A 22,324-nucleotide genomic window follows, 5' to 3' on the forward strand; every position below is an offset into this window, starting at 1 on the left:
TTTCATTTCTTTGATAACCTGCAGCTGGGATGAAAACATATTTTTGACTAATAGTAGAATCTATCTGAGTCATTCCACTAATGGTTTGTTGCACAATTCCTCTTCTTCTATGTTTTCTGCCTGCCTGCAGAATAGTCTGTTAGCAACGCCTTATGTCTTGGGTTCAGAATCTGCAGCTAAATTTGGCAAAGGAATCAGGACTACTGTATGTAGTAAAACGGTCTGTGTAAAGACATTTGGAGCATCATTTATTTAATTATTGGCAGAAGTCAAAAAGGAAAATAAAAATCCAACAACAGATCCTAATCATCATTCTATATGATAATAAAAGATGGTACATTCATCACTGGGTTTTGCTAGAACATTCTGATTATGTCATTGTAGGTTGATGGGATTTTATAATTCATTGTTCTTCTCATCTGACACACATATTGTTTAGTCTGTCATGGTCCCTGGGTCTTGATGCCAGGGTTTGAGTTTTGCATAGTTTATGGTTCTTTGAGTTTTGCATTATTCATGCTGAAGTTTGGTTCTTGCTAGCTTACCTTAGAGTCCTAGTAATTATTTGGTTCCTTGCTTATTTATTTTCTTCCCCTCCCCTGTGTCCTGTATATATATATTCTTCTATCATCATTTGACTTTTTTCTACTTTTTTAAATTGGCTTTTTATTTTTAGTCAGCTCTTGGTTTTCCAGATAAGAGTTGTTGCCTTTTGCTTTCTCTCGTGTTGTATTTAGTTTTACTTTCTCGCCTATCTCGTTGCGTTGATTGTCATCCCCTGTTCTTGTTCCAGAGCTGTTTCCACTCCCATTATTAGTTCTCAGTTTGCCCTTGTATAAATTCCTGCGTCTTCTATTTGTTGTTTATCATGTTGTGCACATCAGTTATAGCCGGGTTTCTTTTTCTGACCACTTGGAAAATGCAAGTCTAATCTTGCCTTTCAGCACTATTTTTGGTCTCGACCAGTCTCTCTGTGAATGTCTGATAAATGGTTCACTATGTTCTAAAGCTAATTGCTGTTTTCTTTAGGTTGTAGAGTACGCTGAGACATTGCTCTGAAAACCGCTGCCATAGAAAACTGAAGCGCAACAGGATGTTGGTGGCCAAGCAGCTAAATAATCTTAAGTAATTCTATACAGTAATCTGTAAAATTAAACCACTCCCCGTGTCTTTCTTGTTTTTGAAGTGGTCTTGAACAATAGTTCTTCAGGCTTTCTAAAGATCTTTTAAAGTTATTCTTCGAACATTGGCTGCTTTTTCCTTCATATTCAGTCAAGTCTTTGCACCCAACCATTTTCAGAGGAAATGTGTTTGTTTGTTTGTGTCATGATCCTGGGTCCTTTTGACCCAGCGTTTTGTGTTTTCTCTTCGCGATTTTGGTTCTGTTCTCTAATTGGTGTTTACCCTGTTCCCCCCGTGTGTTCCTGTTTTATTGTGAAGGTCTGCGTCTTATGTGTTTTCAGTTTGCCTCCCTGGTCTCGTCATGTTAATCACTCCCAGCTGTGTCTCCCACCTGTGTGTAATCTCCCTGTGTTCTGAGTGTATTTAAGTTGTATTTTCTGTCTTAGTAATCGCTGGTTCGTCTGTGTTGTTTCCCCTCGGTCTCCCTGTATGTATTTCCCCGGACCTCCCTGCACCGTCATTCCTGGTTTGTGTTGTTAGTTTACCCAGTTTAGGTTTCGGTTTCATGTTCACACCCCGTTGCTGTTTGTACCCACTGCTGTAAATAAACAGACAGTTTGTTTGATTGTTAAGCCATTTAATACTGAACTATGAATTATTCAAGCATGAAGGAGGCACCTAAAATCAGTAGATGAACCTGTTTTGTGTCTACACATAATAGACAACCTAGCAAAGCGACACTCACAGGTTATATCTTTTGGACCTTTGTTATTAGTAGCATGTCGCAAAAACATATATTTTTTTTCCATGTCTTTAGTTGAATCTACAAAAAATAAAGATGACACAGTTTGTGTCATTGTATTTTTGCACCAACAAGGTGATTGCCAAAAGATATGGCATTGGTGTCCAGTGTATCCTTAAAAATTCGAAGGAAACTGTACAAGTGGAGGATAAAAGGAGTGTCAGGCTGAAAAACTATTGGGAGCGCATGAACTGTATCTGAAAGTCACATCTTTAAGCAACAAACAATTAAGCAATGATCTGACACTAGTTCTTTGGTTTATCAGTCTACTGTTCGTCAAAGCATCATTAGAAATAGTCTTACTGGAAAGGTGGCTGTCAAGAAACTGAAAAACTATGAGAAAAGACTAAGTTCTGCCAAGAACACAAGAAGAAGAACAACACAAGAGATGTTCACAAACTTAAGCTTGGTAAAACTTTGTGAACTGTTGCTGTAACTCTAAACTTTTGCCTTATATACTTTCATTTATGTTTGCATATGTTTAAATAAATGTCTTCTGAAATATCTTCCCATTTTCCGAGCCATGTATAAAACTCAAGAGGTCGGCACAGTATGTGAAACTGAATGCTGTCACAGGTAGTGGGCTTAGGTTTCAGGTATGTCATGAGGCAAAAAAAAGAGACATCCATATAGTGGCTTCCAGAGCACAATGAAACAAACACTTTCGTAGCATACTTACTCTCACTATCATGGGCTTGTGGTGGACCTGCTAGAAAAGCTCTGATTTATAAATGTTGCTTTGTCTATGGTGCAGAACATTAAATATTAAAAATTTTTATTTTTGTCATTTTTAATATTCACTTAAGAGCTTTTTGTGGCTTTGTTTAAAAACAGCATTTGAATTCACTGAAACACAGAAGATAATTTGATTGTAAATTGGATTCTTAATTATTTGATGTCCACCTTGGATACGGTATCGACAGTAGTCTTTGATACTGCAACAACTTATCATATTCAGTGAGCAGAACAAGATTGCGGATCTGTGACTACTTGGTTTACATATATCAGGGAGGCTTATGAAGGATAGGTGAGCAGATAGTGGACAGAGAACATTTGGACTGATAGATAGCTCAGCCCCAGAGGGCCCTATCATCTGTCATCCACCCTGGGACCTGTCAGTGCACCCAGCAACAGCTGTCCTGCCTCAATTATGAATCATTGACCATGTCAGGAGACATCAGACTACCTTATCTTCTCCAGTGCTACAGCCAAATGCCCACAGGGACTCACTGTCTCACTCACACTCACACTCACACACACATACACCACACACACACATACACTTGTATGTGTGTGTGTGGAAGAGCACACACACATGCGTGTTCCTCTGGACTGTAATGAGAGCAGTATTATGGTAAGTCCTAGCTGGAATCCCTGCCTCAGCAGACACATTTGTGTGGCCAGGGATTTGGCTGACCAAGCACACTTCTGCACCAACCACATCATTATCACAGGATGCCATCTATACAGTATGGTGTTCCATTTTCAGAATTATGTTGAGAGAGGACAGAATATCTTTCTTTTTCTTTTTTTCTTTCTTTTTTTCATGAAATAAGCTCAGGGCAATAAAAGAAATGCAACACCGACCTTGGATAAGGTGCACTTTCTCTAGTAGCATTATCTTTCTCCCAACCCATGGTCCAATATTTTTCCAGAGACAAATCAAAATGAGAGGACTAGAGAAGAGAAGGTCACCCCTCTCCTCTACCCTGTGTCTTTTCAAACCACTGTAATGAACACACTATCCTGCAAGGCTACAGTACAATTGTGAGGCCTAGAATTGCACTTGGAATACTAACTATGAAAGAAAATGTCCATTATAACGTTCAAAAAGACAATGATATTTGTAGGACTGAACACCTTGATCTTGCTGTGTAGCCCTGTAGGACAAGGAGCTTTCTTTGAACTGTACTATTGTGTGCGTCAACAGTGTGTAGGGGTGTTATCACATTTGAACAGAAAACAGCCAAACACAGAGTTCATGCAGTGATTGCGTCATACTGTACAGTTAATCTAATACTAAATATAAACTAAATAATCCATATTATAAAGCCAGGAGTTATTTCAAACTTTGATATTTATGTTTAAAAATGTAAAGTACAAATGCAGTTTGGACAAAACCCAAATGTTTCTCCTGGTGTCCTAAAATAGACACTATATCAAACCAATCTGACTTCATACACGTGAGATATGGGCATTGTTCACTAATTTATTCATTTATCTGCAAAATGAGTTAACTGTCCACAGAGGCTTGCTCTCACTGATATTTTATTGTTGAAAACATCTGGTGGCAAAAAGTAATGAACATTTACACTGACTCACAGGAGCTATTGCTTATGCAGAAATGAGCTGTATGTAATCAAAATGATACCGCCATACATGGAAATTAAATGACCCTGCCGCTGGGGGCAATAAATCAACAGCCACTGGACTCACCAGCTGCAGTATCATAATTACTATGATAAAATCCCCTGGCTTATAAACTGGAACATACCAGAAATGTGTCTACCTTGCTTCCTTGCTTGTGCCTCCCCCACCACAACCACCATCACAACCACTGCCATTTGAATAATTTTTGGCTCATCCAGTTGGCAGTTTTCGTGTATCTCTGGATAGATTTGTGCAAGCAAAAAAAAAAAAAAAAAAAGGAGTTGTAGTGCTCATTATATAAAAACGTTATCTTAATTGAACATTCACCTCTACATAAAACAGTCAAGGCCATGTCCTGTTTGCCCTGCTGTCTAAAACAATGGATTCTTACCAATAAGCAAATGCTGAATGTTAATGAGAATGTGCAGGAGCCAGAAGCTGCATACAATAACTCACTCATTGTCCCTTGTGTTTAATTTGAGCTGGCTCTTGAGTTTACCAAATGCAACCACCTTAGTGATAAGTTAAACAGTGGATGCTGGGGTTTTGTTTTTTGTTCTATTTGCTCAGTTACTCAGACATTAGAAGCCATTTCATTAGATGAGATTCTTTCTTTTTGATAAATCAGCTTCATTTTCTCTCAGGCCTTGACACCTCGGTTTATTTGCTACACTGCATTTTTTGCATAGATTTAAATTCATGCATTACTGATTACTCTTCATATTTTCAAGCATGCATCTCTACCCTCCCACTCTCATCATGGCACTAAAAGAGTTGTGTGGGGGGGGGAGACGACTTCACCTTCTGCCAGACAGACTTCTTCTTCTTCCTTTATGACAGCTAGCTGGGTGGAGGAGCAATTAGTGTCACCTGAAAGCATTCCTCTCAGGATTGCAAGGCGCCATGAAAACTCATCTCGCCAAAGCCCTGAAAAGCTCATCAAGATCAAACTGGCCTTCTTTATGACCTGACTTACTCACCCACAGCAAAGGCTGATGAAGGTTTCCTTTTGCCTCATCTCAAGTTGATTAAAGGCAGCAAGCCTCCGCTGGCTTCCATTCCTCAGTCAGACTCGTTTCCCTGTGACACATCTGCGGTGTCCTTTGTCGTTTGTGCTGCCTGGGACCCGATCCAAAGAATGGCCTAAACATTACCTTGTTAAAACACCGCGTGATTACGTTCTTCAAAGAATTTTACGAGTGGAACTTTTGTTTTTACAAAAGTGCCGAGACTCGCTTTTGTTGAAAATCTTTCCATCTTTGTTGTGGCACTTCCATCTGAAACGAGCACCAGCGGTCACTGAACGCCAACAAAACAAATTTAATTCCCTCCCTCATCAGCCACCCTCAGCCAGGGTCAATGCCTTGTGCAGTTTGCTTCTTTTGTAAGAAATGCTAGAATTAAAATCGGAGTGCAAGGATCAATACAGCAATTCAACCAGCACTGAGAGGGGCCTGTGTGTCAAGTATTTGTGCCGCTTATTAACATGACTATTGATTGGAGTCAGAGGAGCATGGTCACAGAAGCAGCATCAAATACCAATCATTAACCCTCAAGTCAGTTTTAGCTATAAACTCTTGGCATGCTCTGTAACATCTTAATCCTTAAAGGGGCATTTCATTGATGGTCATCCTTGGCGACCCTACCTTCAGTGTCATTCATTAGCATATACAGCCATGAGCTAATTAGGTTTGTTATTTTTTGTCTTGTTGTTTTTTGTTTTGTTTTTTTTTTGGGGTTTTTTTTGGGGGGGGGGGGGGGGGGTGCTGTTGTTGTTTTACTTTGGAAGTGTCTGAAGCAATATTTACTCCTCTCAGGATTAAAAATAAAAACTTGGAAGTTTTAAATTTCTCCACTAAGACTGAAAGCCTTTGATATTCATAAGGTTTAATTAAGGAAACAAGCAAAGGGCAAGTTTTCTTTTCTTTTACTGTAAGATGTGTTTTTTTTTTTTTTTTTTTAAGTATCTCAGGTTCTTGTACATGAGTTAGGGAGAAAGGAGCCAGAGGTGAATGGACAGATTCAGTTGCATTGATGCAAACGCTGTACCAGTACGTTGTGGTGAAGAGAGAGCTAAAAAGCGTAAAAGCAAAGCTTTCAATTTACCGGTTGATCTAAGTCCCTACCCTCACCTATTGTCATGAGCTCTGGGTAGTGACCAAAAGAACGAGATCGTGGATACAAGCGGCAGAAATAAGCTTTCTCCGAAGGGTGGCTGGTGTCCCTTACAGATAGGTATAGGAGTTTGGCCATCATTTAGGAGCTCAGAGGAGAGCCGCTGTTCCTCCACATCAAAAAAGGAGCCAGCTGAGGTGGTTTGGGCATCTTACAAGGATGCATCCTGGGCGCCTCCTGTGTGAGGTGTTCCAGGTATTTCTGACCCGGAGGAGATAGACCCAGGACACATTGGAGAGATTATATCTCTTGGCTGGCCTGAGAATACTTGGGTGTTCCCCTGGACAAGCTGGAGGAGTTGGCCAGGGAGAGGGAGGTCTGGGCCTCTTCTGGTTAGGCTGCTGCCCCCATGATCAGTCATGATTAGCGGAAGAAAATGAATGGAACATCAAATCAACTGGAGTCATGCTAATTGGTTGCCATATTCTATTAATTTACTCCCCTTTGCTCAAATACTATGAAGTGGATTAGACAAACCAGAAGAGAGAAGGAATTGGAAAAAAAATAGATGAGAGCAAGGTGGAAAAATAACTGGGTAAAGTAAATAAAAGTTGATGGTGAAAGACTAAAAAAAATATAGAGTACTGACTGCATAGTAACTCCTGAACATTACCGTGAATTATAGTAGTATAAGCTTGTCAGTAAATGGGAAATGGTAAATGGTAAATGGCCTGTATTTGTATAGCGCTTTTCTAGTCCCTAAGGACCCCAAAGCGCTTTACACAACCTGTCATCCACCCATTCACACACACATTCACACACTGGTGATGGCAAGCTACAATGTAGCCACAGCCACCCTGGGGCGCACTGACAGAGGGAACACTAATATAATCAGACTTCAACACAGTTGGAGAGATTTGCAATTGGTTTATAATTCTAGTAATGCATTAACCAATGGTACTCACACATTACAACTGCTTTGAGCCAGAATGTAGAATCGGGTATGAAACAGAACTGAGACAACCAGTGCATCGCCTCAAATGGTTTCTGCTTGAGACCCAGGCAGGTAGTTCAGCAAGCAGAGGAAACAGAGAAATCAGAGCAGGACAGATGGCCTGGAAAGCATTGATATCTAGCTAACCCACTGGATTTATTTGATCAAATAAATAAAAAAAAGCACCATAACAGATTCTAAGCACTTTAATGCCACAGTCCAGTTCTGGAAAACCTCCATCTGTCCTCCCCTAAAACCTTATTGCAAAAGTGTCAGGGGAGATTGATATAGAGATAAGATCTGCTTTAGATATCACTAATTCACAGCTGAAAAAAAATCACCTCCATGTGTATTTAAACAGTGGGAAAAGGGACAAACATGTTCCTTCCTGTTGATTTGGTAGCATTTGTACTCCATAGGACTGTCTAATGGCATCTGTAAGCCCATGAGTCTTTATCTTTATTCAATATTAAATTAAGTTTGATTCTAATTCTTCCTATTTTCACAATTTGAATCTACAATCAGTTTCAGAGCCGAGGTTGGAATTAAACCCATAAAAAAAACTTCTCCCTAGTCCCTAGTGTTGTGGCTTTAAAGGAATTCATCACAGCTAACCTCATAAAATAGGAGTGAGTGTCAGATGGAAATCAGTATTTTACATCTCATATCCAGCTCATAGTTTGCGCAGGCTATCATCCTGTACATATTTTCTGTATTTAACTATTGAATACAAGGCCAGGAGATAACAATTAAAACCTGCACCTAATGTCAAAGTAGCCTGCCCTTTTCAAAACTACTTTTAGGTTTGGTTTTTTGGTTTTTGGTCTTTTTTGTTTATTTTTTGTTTTGTTTTGGGGGGGTTTGGGGCAGGGGTAGTGACTAATAGTTTAGGTTAGTGCTAAAAGGCATGTTAGAGCAGCTTCTTAATATTTGCAGTTATTTTGCACGAAAAAAATCATTATATGTTCAGAATCACCAGATGGGGCAATGCATTCTGTTAGCCGTGGCAGAGGGGTTGAACAGTCAGGCTGGGGGCAGTAAACTCTCGTGATGCATTGTTCATCCTCCCTCTCTCACAAGAAGCCAGACTGCTGAAAGGAATATTGACTAAATACAGAAAAGGTTTGATTCTGCTTATTTATTCCCCACCAATTTCTGTGGGATTTTTTTTTTTCAATGCAGGTAGAATTCAGTGGGGGTTTCTGAATGCTGTTTAGATTTATATTTTTTCTCTGAGCCATAGGTACATAACAGCAACATATAAATATTTATCACAGTCTCCATATTTGCCCTTCAGATTATTTCCTTCATCTAATTTTCCTCCCCTGCCTTCTGTACTGATGGCTACCTTCCAGAATAGAGGCCCCTTCATGATAATGTCTCTACTACAGCTCCTCTGGTACAAAGTGTGGTGCATTCAATCTGTGTTAATGGTTGGTAATGTAAATTGTATCAGTACACAGCTTGAAAAGTGGGCACTAAGAGCTTTTAACCCAGGTTGGAGTTATTTTGTATGTTTCTAGCAAACCAACAAATCCATAACCTAACTGGAGAAATTGAAGGGAAGGTGTGATCCCTTCACAGATCAATATGTAATTATTGCAAATAGGCTCATCAGACAAGTGAAAGCAATCAATTGTTTTTTTTACAACAACTGGTAATTTAATCTAATTCATCCCTGCCAACATGGGTATGTTTTTGTCTGTTTATCTCAAAATTACTAAAAAAAAAGGAAGGATTTTAAACTTTAGTAGAGACCAACTTTATACCTTTCCACTTAAACAAGCAACTGTTGATTTACAATGATATCTTAGTGAAAAATCTCCCAAAAACCTCCACACAAAGGGCTGCCTACAAAGAAGACACCTGCTGTTACAGAACGTGAAAGTGCTTGAAAATCTTAATAGGCATTTTATTTGATTATACTCCTGTTTTTAATGTTGGGCCAAATGGTGGCTTTTGTGAAACCCTTTGATTTCCAAGTGTTTTTCCAGTTTATTATTATAAATGGTTAATCTGGGTGTCAAAAATAAGAATGTAGGATTTGAAGAGGAGAGTGATTAGATGAAGTAACTTTATCTTGAGCAGTTTCACTTCAGTTTTATTTATATAACCCCAAATCACAACAACAGTCATCTCAATGCATTTTAATATTGTTACGTAAATATCATACAATAATAAGTGAGGTGGGAAATGGTCTAATGGTCCACAGTAGTCCACAGAAAATTTCTGAGGAATTTTAGATCTTTTACCTTTATTGCACAAAAGGACGAGAGCCGAGTGCTAAAGTGCAAACTGCAATCAGGAAAGAAACAACTGAAGTATACTACCAACACAACATCAGCTTTTTGTATCTCCACAGACAGCATGCTAACACAAAGCTAGAAAACCAGCCAGAGTGATGTTAAAGCTCAATGTATACTGATACCAGCCCAGTAGCCAGAGCCTGATCTTCAAGTCAGGCTTGTACCATTTTAGCCTCCATTTCTACCAGTACTTTTTGGGCTTCAACTCTGCTTTGCATTCAGCTTAGGGTTCAGCACTTCAGCTTTGGCTTAACCACTTAAAGAAAGGCTGTATTTGTGTTCCAACTAGGATTGGGAACTGTTTTGGGAAGCCGGACTGTAACGTGTTATTTATACCTTCAGCAGGTTTAATACTCACCAGAGAAAAGTAATTTGTGACTTACTTGTTACATTACTTTCTTGTTACTCTGTAAAATGACCTGAAATGCAATGTCTCACAATTACCAGTTAACAACACAAACCTTATGGTACAGTTCCACACACCAACACAAATCACTATCCTAATGTGGATCTTTTTTTAGTAGTTGTACGCGAACACAAAGCTGACACCATAAAGCAAAGCTCAAAGAGACTTTAAAGTATCATCATGATGATCCTATTTTAGAAACATGAACAGGTAGAAAGGGAGGCTGTAACTTGATTGCTCATCACTGCCTTTTTTTCCCACATGATTCAACAGTTTTTATTCATTATCAGCACAAACACAAAAACAAAACAGAACAAACCACAAAAACAAAGGGAATCATATACATTTAAAGTCATTACGTACATTAACAATTATACATGTGGAAAAGAGAAAAAAGACAGAAAAAAAAGAGGGGGAAAAAGGTATTTACCATCTATTTACCCACAGATTTAAAAAAAGAAACAACAAGAGTGAATTCCCATCCTTTGTGCTCACTTCCTAATACCCTAAAAACAACTGGGCCCTCTCAACAGTTGGGACAGAAGCAAAGGAGACCAAACATTGAGGAACACTACTGTGTTCATCACTGCCTTTGTTACCTGATAAAGTTCAGCGTCAGGCTGTTAGACTGGGGTTGGGATACGCTGAGCTTTAGTGCCGCTCTGACTTCTAGGCTAGCTTTGTGTTAGCATGCTATAGACTATGTGCACGTTAGCATATGCTACTTCCGGTGCGGAAACTCTTGTGGGGAGCATTGTTTCCGGTGTCCTATTCGCGCCCTGTTTACGGTCCAAAACAAGTTAAGCAAATGAATGAATCAAGCAGCGATTTACATTTCTATAGATGTCTTGGGCATTTACCCAATATATCTGTAAATGCTGTTCATCGACTTGTCGATGTTACCCCCCCGCCTCACAGCAAAAGAGAAAAGGGATTCAAATGTTATATTTCTCAGTATCTGTAAACAGCTGCCCCTCGTTTATCACAGGTGTTATGTTCTAAAAATAAGAGTCACACTGCTAGCGATCGATGCAGCGATTCTGTACTGTACAGGAGAGACGTCACGGAGGAGATCGTCTGCAGCGATCAGGACGCAGGACACAATGTGACATAAAATAAAACATGCAAACTTGCACTAAAAATCTGCGAAACAGCGAGGTGAAAGGTGAACCGTGTTATAGCGAGGGACCACTGTAATTTTGAAGGTAAGTCACAACATACCCTTCGTAAATACTAATGTATAGAAACCCTTACCAGCAATCATTCATTTTTTGTGTGGCTTTTTTTTTCACGGTTTGTTAACATGCTGTGTAGGTGTGTACTTGACTAGCTGATATCGACATAACGGGGGAAACATCTGGTTTGACTATTCTTCACCTATAGTTTGAATGCTGAACATTTTCCTGTTTAAATCATAATAACTGTCACTATACAGAGATGTGCTTCTGAATGTGGACGATGTGTCTTCTGATTCTGTAATGCAGTTCTGCTTGTGTTGAGTGATGTAAACAACTGATCGATCTAAACTCTTTAAACGTCAAAACTAATCATTAGATTTTTTATGACACAACAGTGGTGAGTGTTCCCACCTTCTCCTCTTTGTAACTTAACGCGATCTTTCCGTTTTCGAGTTTCGCTACCTGATCCGCAGTAGCGATTGACCGCAAAGTAAAGCTACCGGAAATATACAACCCCACATCCGGTCTCAAACCAGGAAGTTAGCATTTTCTCGTGCACAGGGTCTATTTAGCAGTTATTTAGTTAGTTAGCAGTATAATACACTTGTCTCTCGTCTTTTTGGTTAATAAAGATAAATGTAATGACCACGCCACTATTTTCCTCTTCCACAGATGAGCTGAAATTAGATGACTGTAGTGTAAGAGCACAGGTAGACAAAAAGCATGTTTGTTTGATGTTTTTCTCCTCTATCCTTCCAACATGCAGATAATTGAAGAACCTTTGTGTAATGTATTAGCTGAATTTAATAGTGAAAAGTGTAATCTGGTTACTGGTCACATGTTATGGAGTAGTGCAAAAGAATGTAACAAATTAATATTAATGTTAAATATTCATATTTAATTTTAAATTACTATTAAGTAGGAATAAATACATTCAAGTTTTTCTGCTTGCTTGCACAAATTACTCACAAGTGAAAAAACAAAATAGTTCCAATTTAAGGTTATATTTTATGGTTTAAGGTTGTTCTCCTTGCATATGGTTGTATGAGGACATTGCTACGCCACATTGCTACTCTGTGATAATCTTTTTTTCCTTTTAAAACCTTCCAAATCTTGGATAGGCTCCCTGAAGAAGAGCTTCACACAGTGCTGATGAAAAGGCATGGCATGACACATGCTTGATTTCAATCTCTATCTCTCCACCTTCAGTCACTTCATGCATTCCCAAGGAACAGGGGCCTTGTTTCCTCAATCTCTTCAGTCGTGCCAAGCAATTGTCTGTAAGTTTGCCATCAGATCACTATCAGCTTGTCTGCAGGAGGGAGGGGAAAAGTGGCCCCCGTCTGCTTGCATGGTGGTTTGAAATGCATGGCTTCATCTTATTTCTTTATCAAGCTCAACTGATGTGTGAATATAAAATGTCTATATATTTTCGCTTTATAGCCCTTCAGTTCAAGAAATCTTCTGCCAAAAGCACTGGAGAAGCTGTGAAAGCAAAAAGCTGATACATCAAATGCCTACATGGGTATGCATGCACATGTGCGGGTGAGTGTGCATGTGCTTATAAGTGCTTCAAGATTTACTTAAGTTACCCAGAGGAAGCTTTCAGAAAAAAAAGGCACACTCTCAAACATATACTCTGTCAAGACTTATCTTCGCCCCCCAGAGGCAGCAAGACAAAGCTCACACATTTTATAAAGTCTCCAATGGTAAATGAGGCGTTTGAAGAATTGCAAATGCCAGGGAGCGCATACACTGACAGTTAATTTTTATAACCTTTTATGAAAAGACTTACCAGGCAAACATTCAACCTGAGACAGACCCCATCACTTGTGTCCCCATCCACCCACTCAACCCAGTAATTCATTGCATTTCTACCTCTATCAACCCACACAAGACCAGAAATTACTGTTACTGCTTAAACTAAACCAAAATATGTCACTGCTCTTTACTGGTTTAATAAGCATTTTATAAAGCATCAGAAAGCACAGTTCAGGTTGAAATGGCTATAATCAGTATTTTTAGATTAACAATGGAACATGTTTTTTGGGTCGCTCTGACAAACCCACAAACAATTATGCATTTCCTCCCAGCTCCCATGAGCTTTATAGCCTTTTTAGGCTAATTGTTTTGTCAGACTGCAGAGTTAGTATTTTGGTTCACTGTCTCCATACACTGACAGCTGTTTTCACTATTTAAAAAAGTTTAGTGTGTTTTGGTTTGTTTGTTTGTTTTTTTTTAAGATTTATGACATTTTGATCTCTGTGTGTATATGTTAAAAACTGGGATTTCCTTTTTACATGATTCTATTGGTATCCCATTCTGAACCTTGGTTCTTGTGATTTTCAGTCTACAGTTTCTGATATTACTTTATTTTTGACCTTGTAATGAAGTTCAGCTTTGGTAATCCAGTGTTTTGGTTCACATCTTAATTATTATTACATTTTTTGTCTTCCTTCTCTTATCCCTCCCTAAGCCTTATTCTGCCAGAGGTTTCTTCCTGTTGAAAGGGAGTTTTTCCTTCTCACTGTCGCCAAAGTACTTGCTGATAGGGGGTCATATGATTGTTGGTTTTTTCTCTGCATGCATCATTGTAGGGTCTACCTTACAATATAAAGCATTTTGAGGCGACTGTTGTTGTGATTTGGCGTACAAATAGAATTGAAATGAAATTGAATTATTCTTCATTGTAGTTTATTTCCTTTGTCTCTTTCTTCATGTGTAGTGTGAGTCTCCTTATGTCCACATTCAGTATCTTTCTCTTAGGTTGGCATCTTGTTAAGTGTTAGCATTCATTATATTAGTCTCCTTTGGCTATTTCCTGCTTTACTTTGAAAGTTTATTTTCTTAGTTTTACTTCCTATCTGTCTCTACCTGATTGTCCTGATTGCCTTCACCACTCTCCTATCTGTCATTCCCCAATCAGCCCTCTGTTATAAATAGTCCTGTCTTCCCTTTAGCAGACTGCAGAGTTAGCATTTGTCATAGCATTTGTTATTTTTCCCTTGTCTATTCCTCACGCACTGTCTTGTCTTGTCTTGTCTTTTTTCCATCACTTTTTGTGGTTTTTCAACCTTCAGCTTCCTGCAGTTGGGCCCTAACCTTTACGCTCCACACAACCTGACAATATCATTAGATTCCACCTTTTCAGACCTCAAATTTTATCCCAAAGTTCTTGCAGTGCTTTGGCTAGAGCTGGTTTTAGCCTGTTCTCAGGTGGCTACTTAATGGAGTTTTGAAACTTACCAAACAGCCACTTCATCAAACGTTCATCAAATTACTAACATTATAATTATTGTGAGCTTTTAGCACTGACCTGAACTTCGATGCCATATCCCAGGTAGACAGTAATCAAGTAGTTACACTCCACTCCCGAGTCAAGTTGCTGCAGGATTTCAATGTTACCCTCAGGGTCAGTGAAATTCAGACTACACGGCTCTGTGGAAGAAAGTAAAATGACAAGTGATTCCCATTTTCCCGGATCACTGATCTTTCTGACAGCCCACCTGTGTCTCCCTGGCCCTGTAACCCTCTAACTATCTCTGCAGAGATCCTCTCTGACACTACTCATCTGGGCCTTCAGCCCTCTGTGGCCAGTGGGAAGGGCGGGCAGGACACATCAGGAAAAATCAGATTGTTTTTGACATATGAGCAACTCCGTTATCCCTGACGGAAAGATGAATAGCTGTGTGCAGAATGCAAAATGAACAGGAGTAATGCTGAGGATTTGATGCTTAATTTTCTTTTCCTCTGGGATACATGTGTTATATTTAAGGGTAAATGTCCAGCTCAGTACAGTACATCCTTGAAAGTCAGAGAAAAAGAAAAAGAATATTACTCTGCCTACCTGATGTTTGCATGGTGGTGATGGTGGTAGTTGTGGTAACAGTCGTGGACATTGTTGTGGTGTCTTTCTCTGAAGAAGCCGGAGTGAGCTTGTGGAGCTGATGACCAGGGCTGGTTTTGTTTTTTAGTGCCATTTCACTAGCTTCCCCCTTTTCCATCTTCCCCGAGGTGGCCTCTTCCGGAGAAGCACCCAAACTCTGAGGCTGACTTCCTAGTGAAGATGAGGGAGGTACTCCGCTGTTTTCACCACCTGAACCTCTGTTATTTGGTGTCACCTGGGTGGTAAGTGAGTGTGTTGTTGGATCGACCTTGTCTGTCCCCCTGGTCCTCTCCTTTGATTTCTTTTGAGGCATAGACATGGGCAGTGCTGGTGTTGTGGGGGAAAATGTAGTCAGCGGTGATGTGGCAGCCACAGTAGCAGTAGAGGCAACATCTGAAAAAGCTGGAGCATCCTCATGGGGCACAAGTTGAGTGACAAGGTCTGCTGCATTTGGAGCAGACACAGAGCCTGGCATGGTGGGATATGCAGCCACATAGCCATCCTTCCGAAAAAAATGCTGGTCCCCCCGGAAGTCCCTTGTAAGTAAATGCTCATGAAGCAGCAGGCCCTTGAAGACTGGCTGGTGGTTGGGGATGTTCATTGGTGAGACGGTAGTGATGGAATGGACTTCACTTTCTGTGTCCTGCGTTGATGAGTGTGTGAAGAGGTCCCTGTCTAGGTCCAGTGTCCTCTTACTGATGCTGTTACTATCTTTTGCAACTGAAAATTAAAAGAAAAAAGGAGAAAAAAAGTAATATAGTTATATTAAGCAAAATATTACAGTCCAGTGATCTATAGAAGCAACATGCAGTATACGAGAGTAGTATGTCTTTTTGACAGTTTCATTATAGAATCATCAACTCTGCCAGCCTATAATCTTGCAAAATTATGCCTAATGAGGTGAGAGGCTCTCCTCTTGTATAATTCTTCCACACTTTCTTTTTTGAGTTTTGCTATTTTTAATCAGTTCATTATGCATGTGTGTGTATATGTGTGTGTGTGTGCGTGCGTCTGCGTGCAGTGAGGCTGGAGAAACTATGACCATAATAAAGTCCTTTATAAATTTATTCACTAGCAAGTCAGTCTAATAGGTTAACATAAATATAATATATAGTATGAATATTACTGTACAGAGGGAGTATTTAAACACATGGAGTGTATCCATCTTCTATGTTAATGTAAAAAACTTTTAGTACTTAACATATTGGGGTATTTTTAAGACCATGAACACAATTAATAAGGTAGTATCAAAAACAGATTCCATAATTACACTCTGCATTCAATGAAAGCTTGGCGTGAGACTGAGAGGATGTAGTCTAGCTTTTAACAAGAAAAAAAAGTAAAAACACCACCAAATGAAAACAAGCTCTCTATTAGTCAATCATGGGTAAAATCAGTTATCATTAACCATCTAAATCATAGGTGTCAAACTCTGGCCCGCGAAGCCATACCAAATTACTATTAGAGCTGGCCTACTGGTATTATACAGTTAATATATATATTGTTTAGTATTAAGCTTTGCTTGTTCCATATTCAGTTTTTCAGCAAAACTTGTTTCAGTCCATAAGAAAAGATTCATTCTTATATCTAGAGGAAGATTTTTTTTTTTCAATAAATATTAGCGTTAGCCCGCGACTTTGTTCCAGTTTTCGAATTTTGGCCCACTGTGTATTTGAGTTTGACACCCCTGATCTAAATCATCCCAAACTAAGCAGTCATTTTGCCATTCTGATACTGGCACTTCTAACATTTTAAAAAATATATCTAACTTTCAGTATTTGACACATCAGCCTGGTACTATTTCAATAATATGTAGGGTTTGTTAAGGTTTGCAAGTTCATATTATCTTCTTTTATACACATATGTTAACAAGAAACAATGCTGTCAGCTTTGGCACTTTGGGGTGACAGTTTGCCTTAATGAGGCAAAATAGCTGCCGGCACACTTTTCACACTTAAAGATGAAAGGATGTTGTTGACACCGTGGCAGCAAATCAATGAGATATCCCTATGTGAGTGCTTCTATTACAGCACTCCAAGAGCATGACAGAATCTAAGTTTGAAATCAAAACCAATGGAAGACTCCGTTATATATTTAGGGCTTCAGTCAGAGAAGCCTAAAGGCTTGTCAGCAACCATCTGGCAACCACCGGAATTGAGAAAAAAAAGTGTATTCCCCAACTAGTTGTGAGTGGCTGCTGGAGGTAGCTCATATTTGCTGTGAAATCAATTGCTAAAGCCTCCTTCACACAGGTCAAAAGACTGGTCAGTGACTCTAGGTAGTCATGAGTCGCTAGGAAGAATATGTATTCTGTGAGAGGCTGATAGATGGCAATCATTAGTGTGAAACTGGTTATAAAGAACTATACAGTGATGCACCTTGAAACTGCTTTGATTGCTAGCAGGTTGAAAGTCACTATTGGTATGCATGGAAGACACTGCCTTTTTCACAAACATAAAAAAGTTTACCAGCTTTACTTCAGTTTATGTGCACTGCTACAGCATTAAACCGCATGCTCATTGACTAACAACTTGTGATTAACAAGCTTGTGGTTGAGCATGAGCATGTGGTGTCATATAGATAATTCTTCGTTTCTGGAAGATGGTATAACAACGATTTACAAAATGGACTTATTTTTTTTAAATATATGACCAAAAGTGAATGACCGAGCCCATAAACTTAGCAGGAAAGTGTTTACAGAGCTCAAGTCTTCTTCTATTGGGAGCCTTTGTGCAACCACAGCTCTTGCCATCTGGTCACTTTCAGTTACAGTGCATGTTGAAGCTACTTCTGTGATGGCTTCATTTTTCCAACCTGGAAGCTGCATCTGTGTTTTATATTGTCGGGAGAATATTTAACTATAGGGACCAGAGGGTGCTAGGTGATCATCCACTGGTCTCTAGGCCTTTGTGATTCCCTTAGAGGTCATTTGCACAAAAAATGTTGAGTACATAGATACACAGCACACGCACTGTTTGTGCCTTGAAATTCTAGATAAGCCTGTTTCTTTAATCGTACATGAATTTATACCATGCTCCTCAGCGTGAACTCTTACAGAACTCTGTTTCATCCTCTTTCCTCACATCTGATTCAATTATAAAGCTTGCATATTCTTCAATCGACCGACACTTTTCAATGTGTTGATTATAAGAACCCGTCACTTTCTTGCCTATGAAATATAGCATATATTTCAGGCTCAAATCAGCCTGCCAGTTGGTAAACATTCACCCTGCAAAGTCAAATTTGAAGTTATTGATTTCCTAAGGATTCCACAACAGGAAACATACATTTGGGTTTTTAAAAAAGAAATAGTATCTGAATAAATCTGAAAAATTGCTGTGCCGAAGGAGACGCTCTGCTTTGCTCATAAACTTGGAAAGAAGTTGTAAGGTTCTGTAACATTTTGCTGACGCAGAGTACTTTTTACCACCACCGGGCACATTGATAAAACTTTGATTGGGCTATTCAAGAGGAAGAGCAAACAGCTTTATTACAAAGCCTCTCCTAGGCGGACAGAATTGACACATGGTTTTACATTTTACTGACAAACACGACAACACCACATTCATCTTTTGTGGTGACAGAAGCAATTCAAAGACCTTTTGATGTTCTAAGATGGAGGAGAAACATTTCCTTGTAGCCTTATTCTGTCACAACAAGGGGAGCAAGAATGGTGCTATAAAGGCAAACTAAGCATATTTGACATGTCATTCTAGCAGAGAGAATAAAGAGACTAAAGGGGGGGGTCTTCATAAATGATTGAAGTATATAAGACTGGCCTTCAACAATCTCAAAGACACACATACACACATATTGCATAATAAATTGAGAGTTTTTATTTATTCATTTATTTATTTTTATCATAATTACTGTAATTGCTCCTTGTGGCTGTTAAGCCCTGCCTCCTACTGTCTTATCTTCCTCTCCCTCTGTCTCTGTCTTTGTAGCACAGATTTCGACCATCTATTTTCTGCCCTCCAGTCAGAATATTGAGTGAATGTGGAGAGTGAGGATGGAAGGCTGGGTTGAACCAGAGTTTCTCATACACAGATCAATAGAGGATCAATGTGTACAGGTTGAAGACCTCACTGTGGTGATTACAGAGAGGCACTGCTACCATATTGTTCTAATCTCCAAACTTTAATTGGCTGTTTACAGCTGAGGTTTGGAGCAACAGGGAGAAATCAATAAAATCAATAAAATAATTTTGAAGAAATCTAATCAGGAAAGTAATTTATTTATTAGTTTCAACCTGAAAAAAAAAACATGTTAAAATTAGTTATGCTTCATCCAGGTACATCACTAAAATACTGACTGCATATAATTAATTGTCTAATGCTATAATTCAAGCCAAAAAATTGGCTTGAAGTTCCCTTTTTAAATTTAAATTCCTTTATTTCAAACTGGTTCAGCCGTCGTGATGTCAAGGATCATCACTTTTAATGAGCACTGGTTTTCTTGGAAGAACCATCTTGTTCAAGTCCTAAGTGGTCAGGTTGAGAGCATGGCCAGGCTCATCATCATTTTGGGGTTTTTTGTTTGTTTGTTTTTACTTCACCATTTGTGGGGTTCATTTGCCAGGAATTTTTCAACAGTAGTCTAAACGAAAATAATATTCTGCTTAAGTAGCCTGAACTGTAATTTTAGTCCTCTCTCATACACGTTCTCAAATAATGCAAAAAAAAAAAAAAGCAAGACCAGAAGCAAAGCTTTCAAAATGTCATGCAAATGTTTAAATTGTGATGCTATTCATGGTAATGTTACATTATGAAAAATAACTGGCGTTTTTCTCAGGCGGCATTCCTCATAATACAGACACACCTTGTTGCTGAAGTTGTGAAAAAAAGAAAGTAAGACTATGTAGTTGGGAAAAACTAAGTATGCCTTGTGATTTAGTAGCTTCCCATATGGAAAAGAAATAGTAAAAACTTATATGATTTACTCATTAAAGTGGCCACTTTCTCATTACTTTCATATATTCTTTTAGGAAGTATCCAAAACATACAAGTTTCATTATATAATTTTTCAAGGGATCTTATATCTGTTTTCACTTTTGTATGCTTTTCATACAAGTTTCACACAAGACAGATACAAACTTTATAAGATTTATATATATCTTTTCCATATGGGTTGAACCACTTCTAGAAGCAATAACGGGAAGTGATGTGACCTTTATCAGTCTCTCAAATCATTGCAGAAGGATTTTGGTCCATTCTGCAGCGTTGCTTCAGTTCCTTTAGGTTTACAGGAATTCTTTTATGCATAGCTCTCGTAATGTCCCACCTCAACATTTCAAGGGTTATGGGTTGAGGTTTGACTGGGCCATTGCATCATGTCTCTTAATTCTCAGCCAATCTGCTTTAGATTTGCTGGCATTCAACAGTGTCCTGTTGCATGACATAATTTTGACCGAGCTTTAGCTGTCGGACAGATGGCTTCACATTTAACTCTAGAATACTTTTGTATACAGAGAAGTTCATGGTCAATTCAGTGACTGCAAGGCTCCAAAAAAGGCCCAAATTATCGTCTCCAATCATCATGATCAAATGTGGTGCTGTGCATTTGGTCTTGTCTGCCCAAAAGAAATTGTACCAGAAGTCTTGTGGTTTGTCCTGATACAACATTGTAAACTTAAGCTGCGTTGCCATGTTCTTTTTAGAAAAAAGAGGCTTTCTCCTGGTAATGTGCTTGGATTTCTACTGCTGGGGAGATGGAGTGTACATCCCAGTTTAAAACTTTACTTTTTGATAAGCCTTATAGTTAGAGCAGCATCAGGTTATTGTTGCGTCATCTTAGTCATGCTACAATAGGTCTAGGCTGCTGAGGGCTTCCCGTGATGCATGAATCTTTCTTCTTCACTCTTCCCGCTGTCACCAAGTGCTTGATCACGATGTGTGTTCTGATTATATATATGATACAGTTTTCTCTGTATTAATGTCGGTTCTTTACCTTACAATATAAAGCAATATAAAGCACCATGAAGTGAATGTTATTGTGACTTAATGCTACATAAAAATGCCAAAACATCTGCTGTTATAGAGGCGCTCGAACTTTTTGATGATCAGTTCATCAAGTGCATTTGATGAGCAGCACCTGGCTGCTGCTTACCCTCTTAATTCCTATGGAACCACTAAGGGTTTACTTAGTTTCTATTTCACATGACTGTGAAGTATATAGTTATAATATCTCCCAACACTGCCCACCAGTTAAACATTATTGTCTAACCATGTGTCTATGTACTCTAATATACTGCCGTACACAGTGTACTTTAAAAAAAAATGTGACCTTTATGTGCTTTGGTAGGTTTGTGTCATACTGTTGCAAACAGTGACAGGCAAGTTCTTTCAAGTCACAAGACTTGTGACAAGATTAGTTTTAAATCACAAAGCCATAGCAGCTGTTATCATTCGTGGAAGCTGTTGCTTCTCTGCACCCCAGGTAAACATCATTTATTGACGTGCAACAGCTAAAAGTAGCAACCATGCTGCACGCTAAAGAGGTTACGTGTATAAATGAATCACATCACACTACACTGCAGCTGGTTAATTAGAGCTAATTCATAAATTAAAGGTGGTAATTGCAGTGACAGAATGACGTTACTGTGATATTATTCAGTGCATTAGAACAAGTACAATAAAATACTATTTATTGTCCCGGGGGAAATTTAGTTAGTGACATGTTTCCTTTGTGAGCACATTCAGTACACGTTTATGAGACCACTTATCTGAGAGGAAGGAAACCATTTAAAGAGTGCGGAATATATTCATTTGCCCCTAAAGAAATCTGCTATGCTCTCTTGCCCCGTTACATCAAAAAGTACCAGCTCTGCTGTCAAAACTGAGAAACAGGAATATTAGACTTAGTGATATAAAATAACCTTAACAAACCGAGACAACCCTGATACCATAACAAATGTTAAATGGTGCAAAATGTTATAAATTTCAACTAGGCTGTGATTTGGTTTTTATCTAGTGAAATCCTTAGAGAAGTCTAACATTAGAATGTAGAAAACCAAGAATATATTTACAATCCTATGGCCTGCAGGGCCAATTATAATAAAGATTTTCCAGCAATCCTGATTATGTGCATCATTTACATTGGGAGGCACACGATCATGCTTTGTCCATGGATCCATGACAATCTCT

At 38.9% G+C, this 22,324-nt stretch overlaps 1 protein-coding gene across 3 annotated transcripts in view; it reads right to left on the minus strand.

The window, feature by feature from the left end:
* Positions 1 to 22,324, minus strand: part of LOC309715679 (seizure protein 6 homolog) — a 95,208-nt gene that overhangs the window by 27,327 nt on the left and 45,557 nt on the right. For all 3 annotated transcript variants that reach the window (XR_014279267.1, XM_082548986.1, XM_082548985.1), the window contains exons 2-3: positions 15,141 to 15,899; positions 14,610 to 14,731 (exon numbers count right to left, since the gene is read on the minus strand). Coding sequence is in view for 2 of the 3 variants with exons in the window: in XM_082548986.1 (XP_082405112.1) it covers positions 14,610 to 14,731; positions 15,141 to 15,899 (881 nt within the window). In the remaining variant the exon portion in view is untranslated. The remainder of the gene's footprint in view (positions 1 to 14,609; positions 14,732 to 15,140; positions 15,900 to 22,324) is intronic.

This window comes from Aulonocara stuartgranti (assembly GCF_965226115.1).
Source record: "Aulonocara stuartgranti genome assembly, chromosome: 10".
Lineage (NCBI taxonomy): Eukaryota > Metazoa > Chordata > Actinopteri > Cichliformes > Cichlidae > Aulonocara > Aulonocara stuartgranti.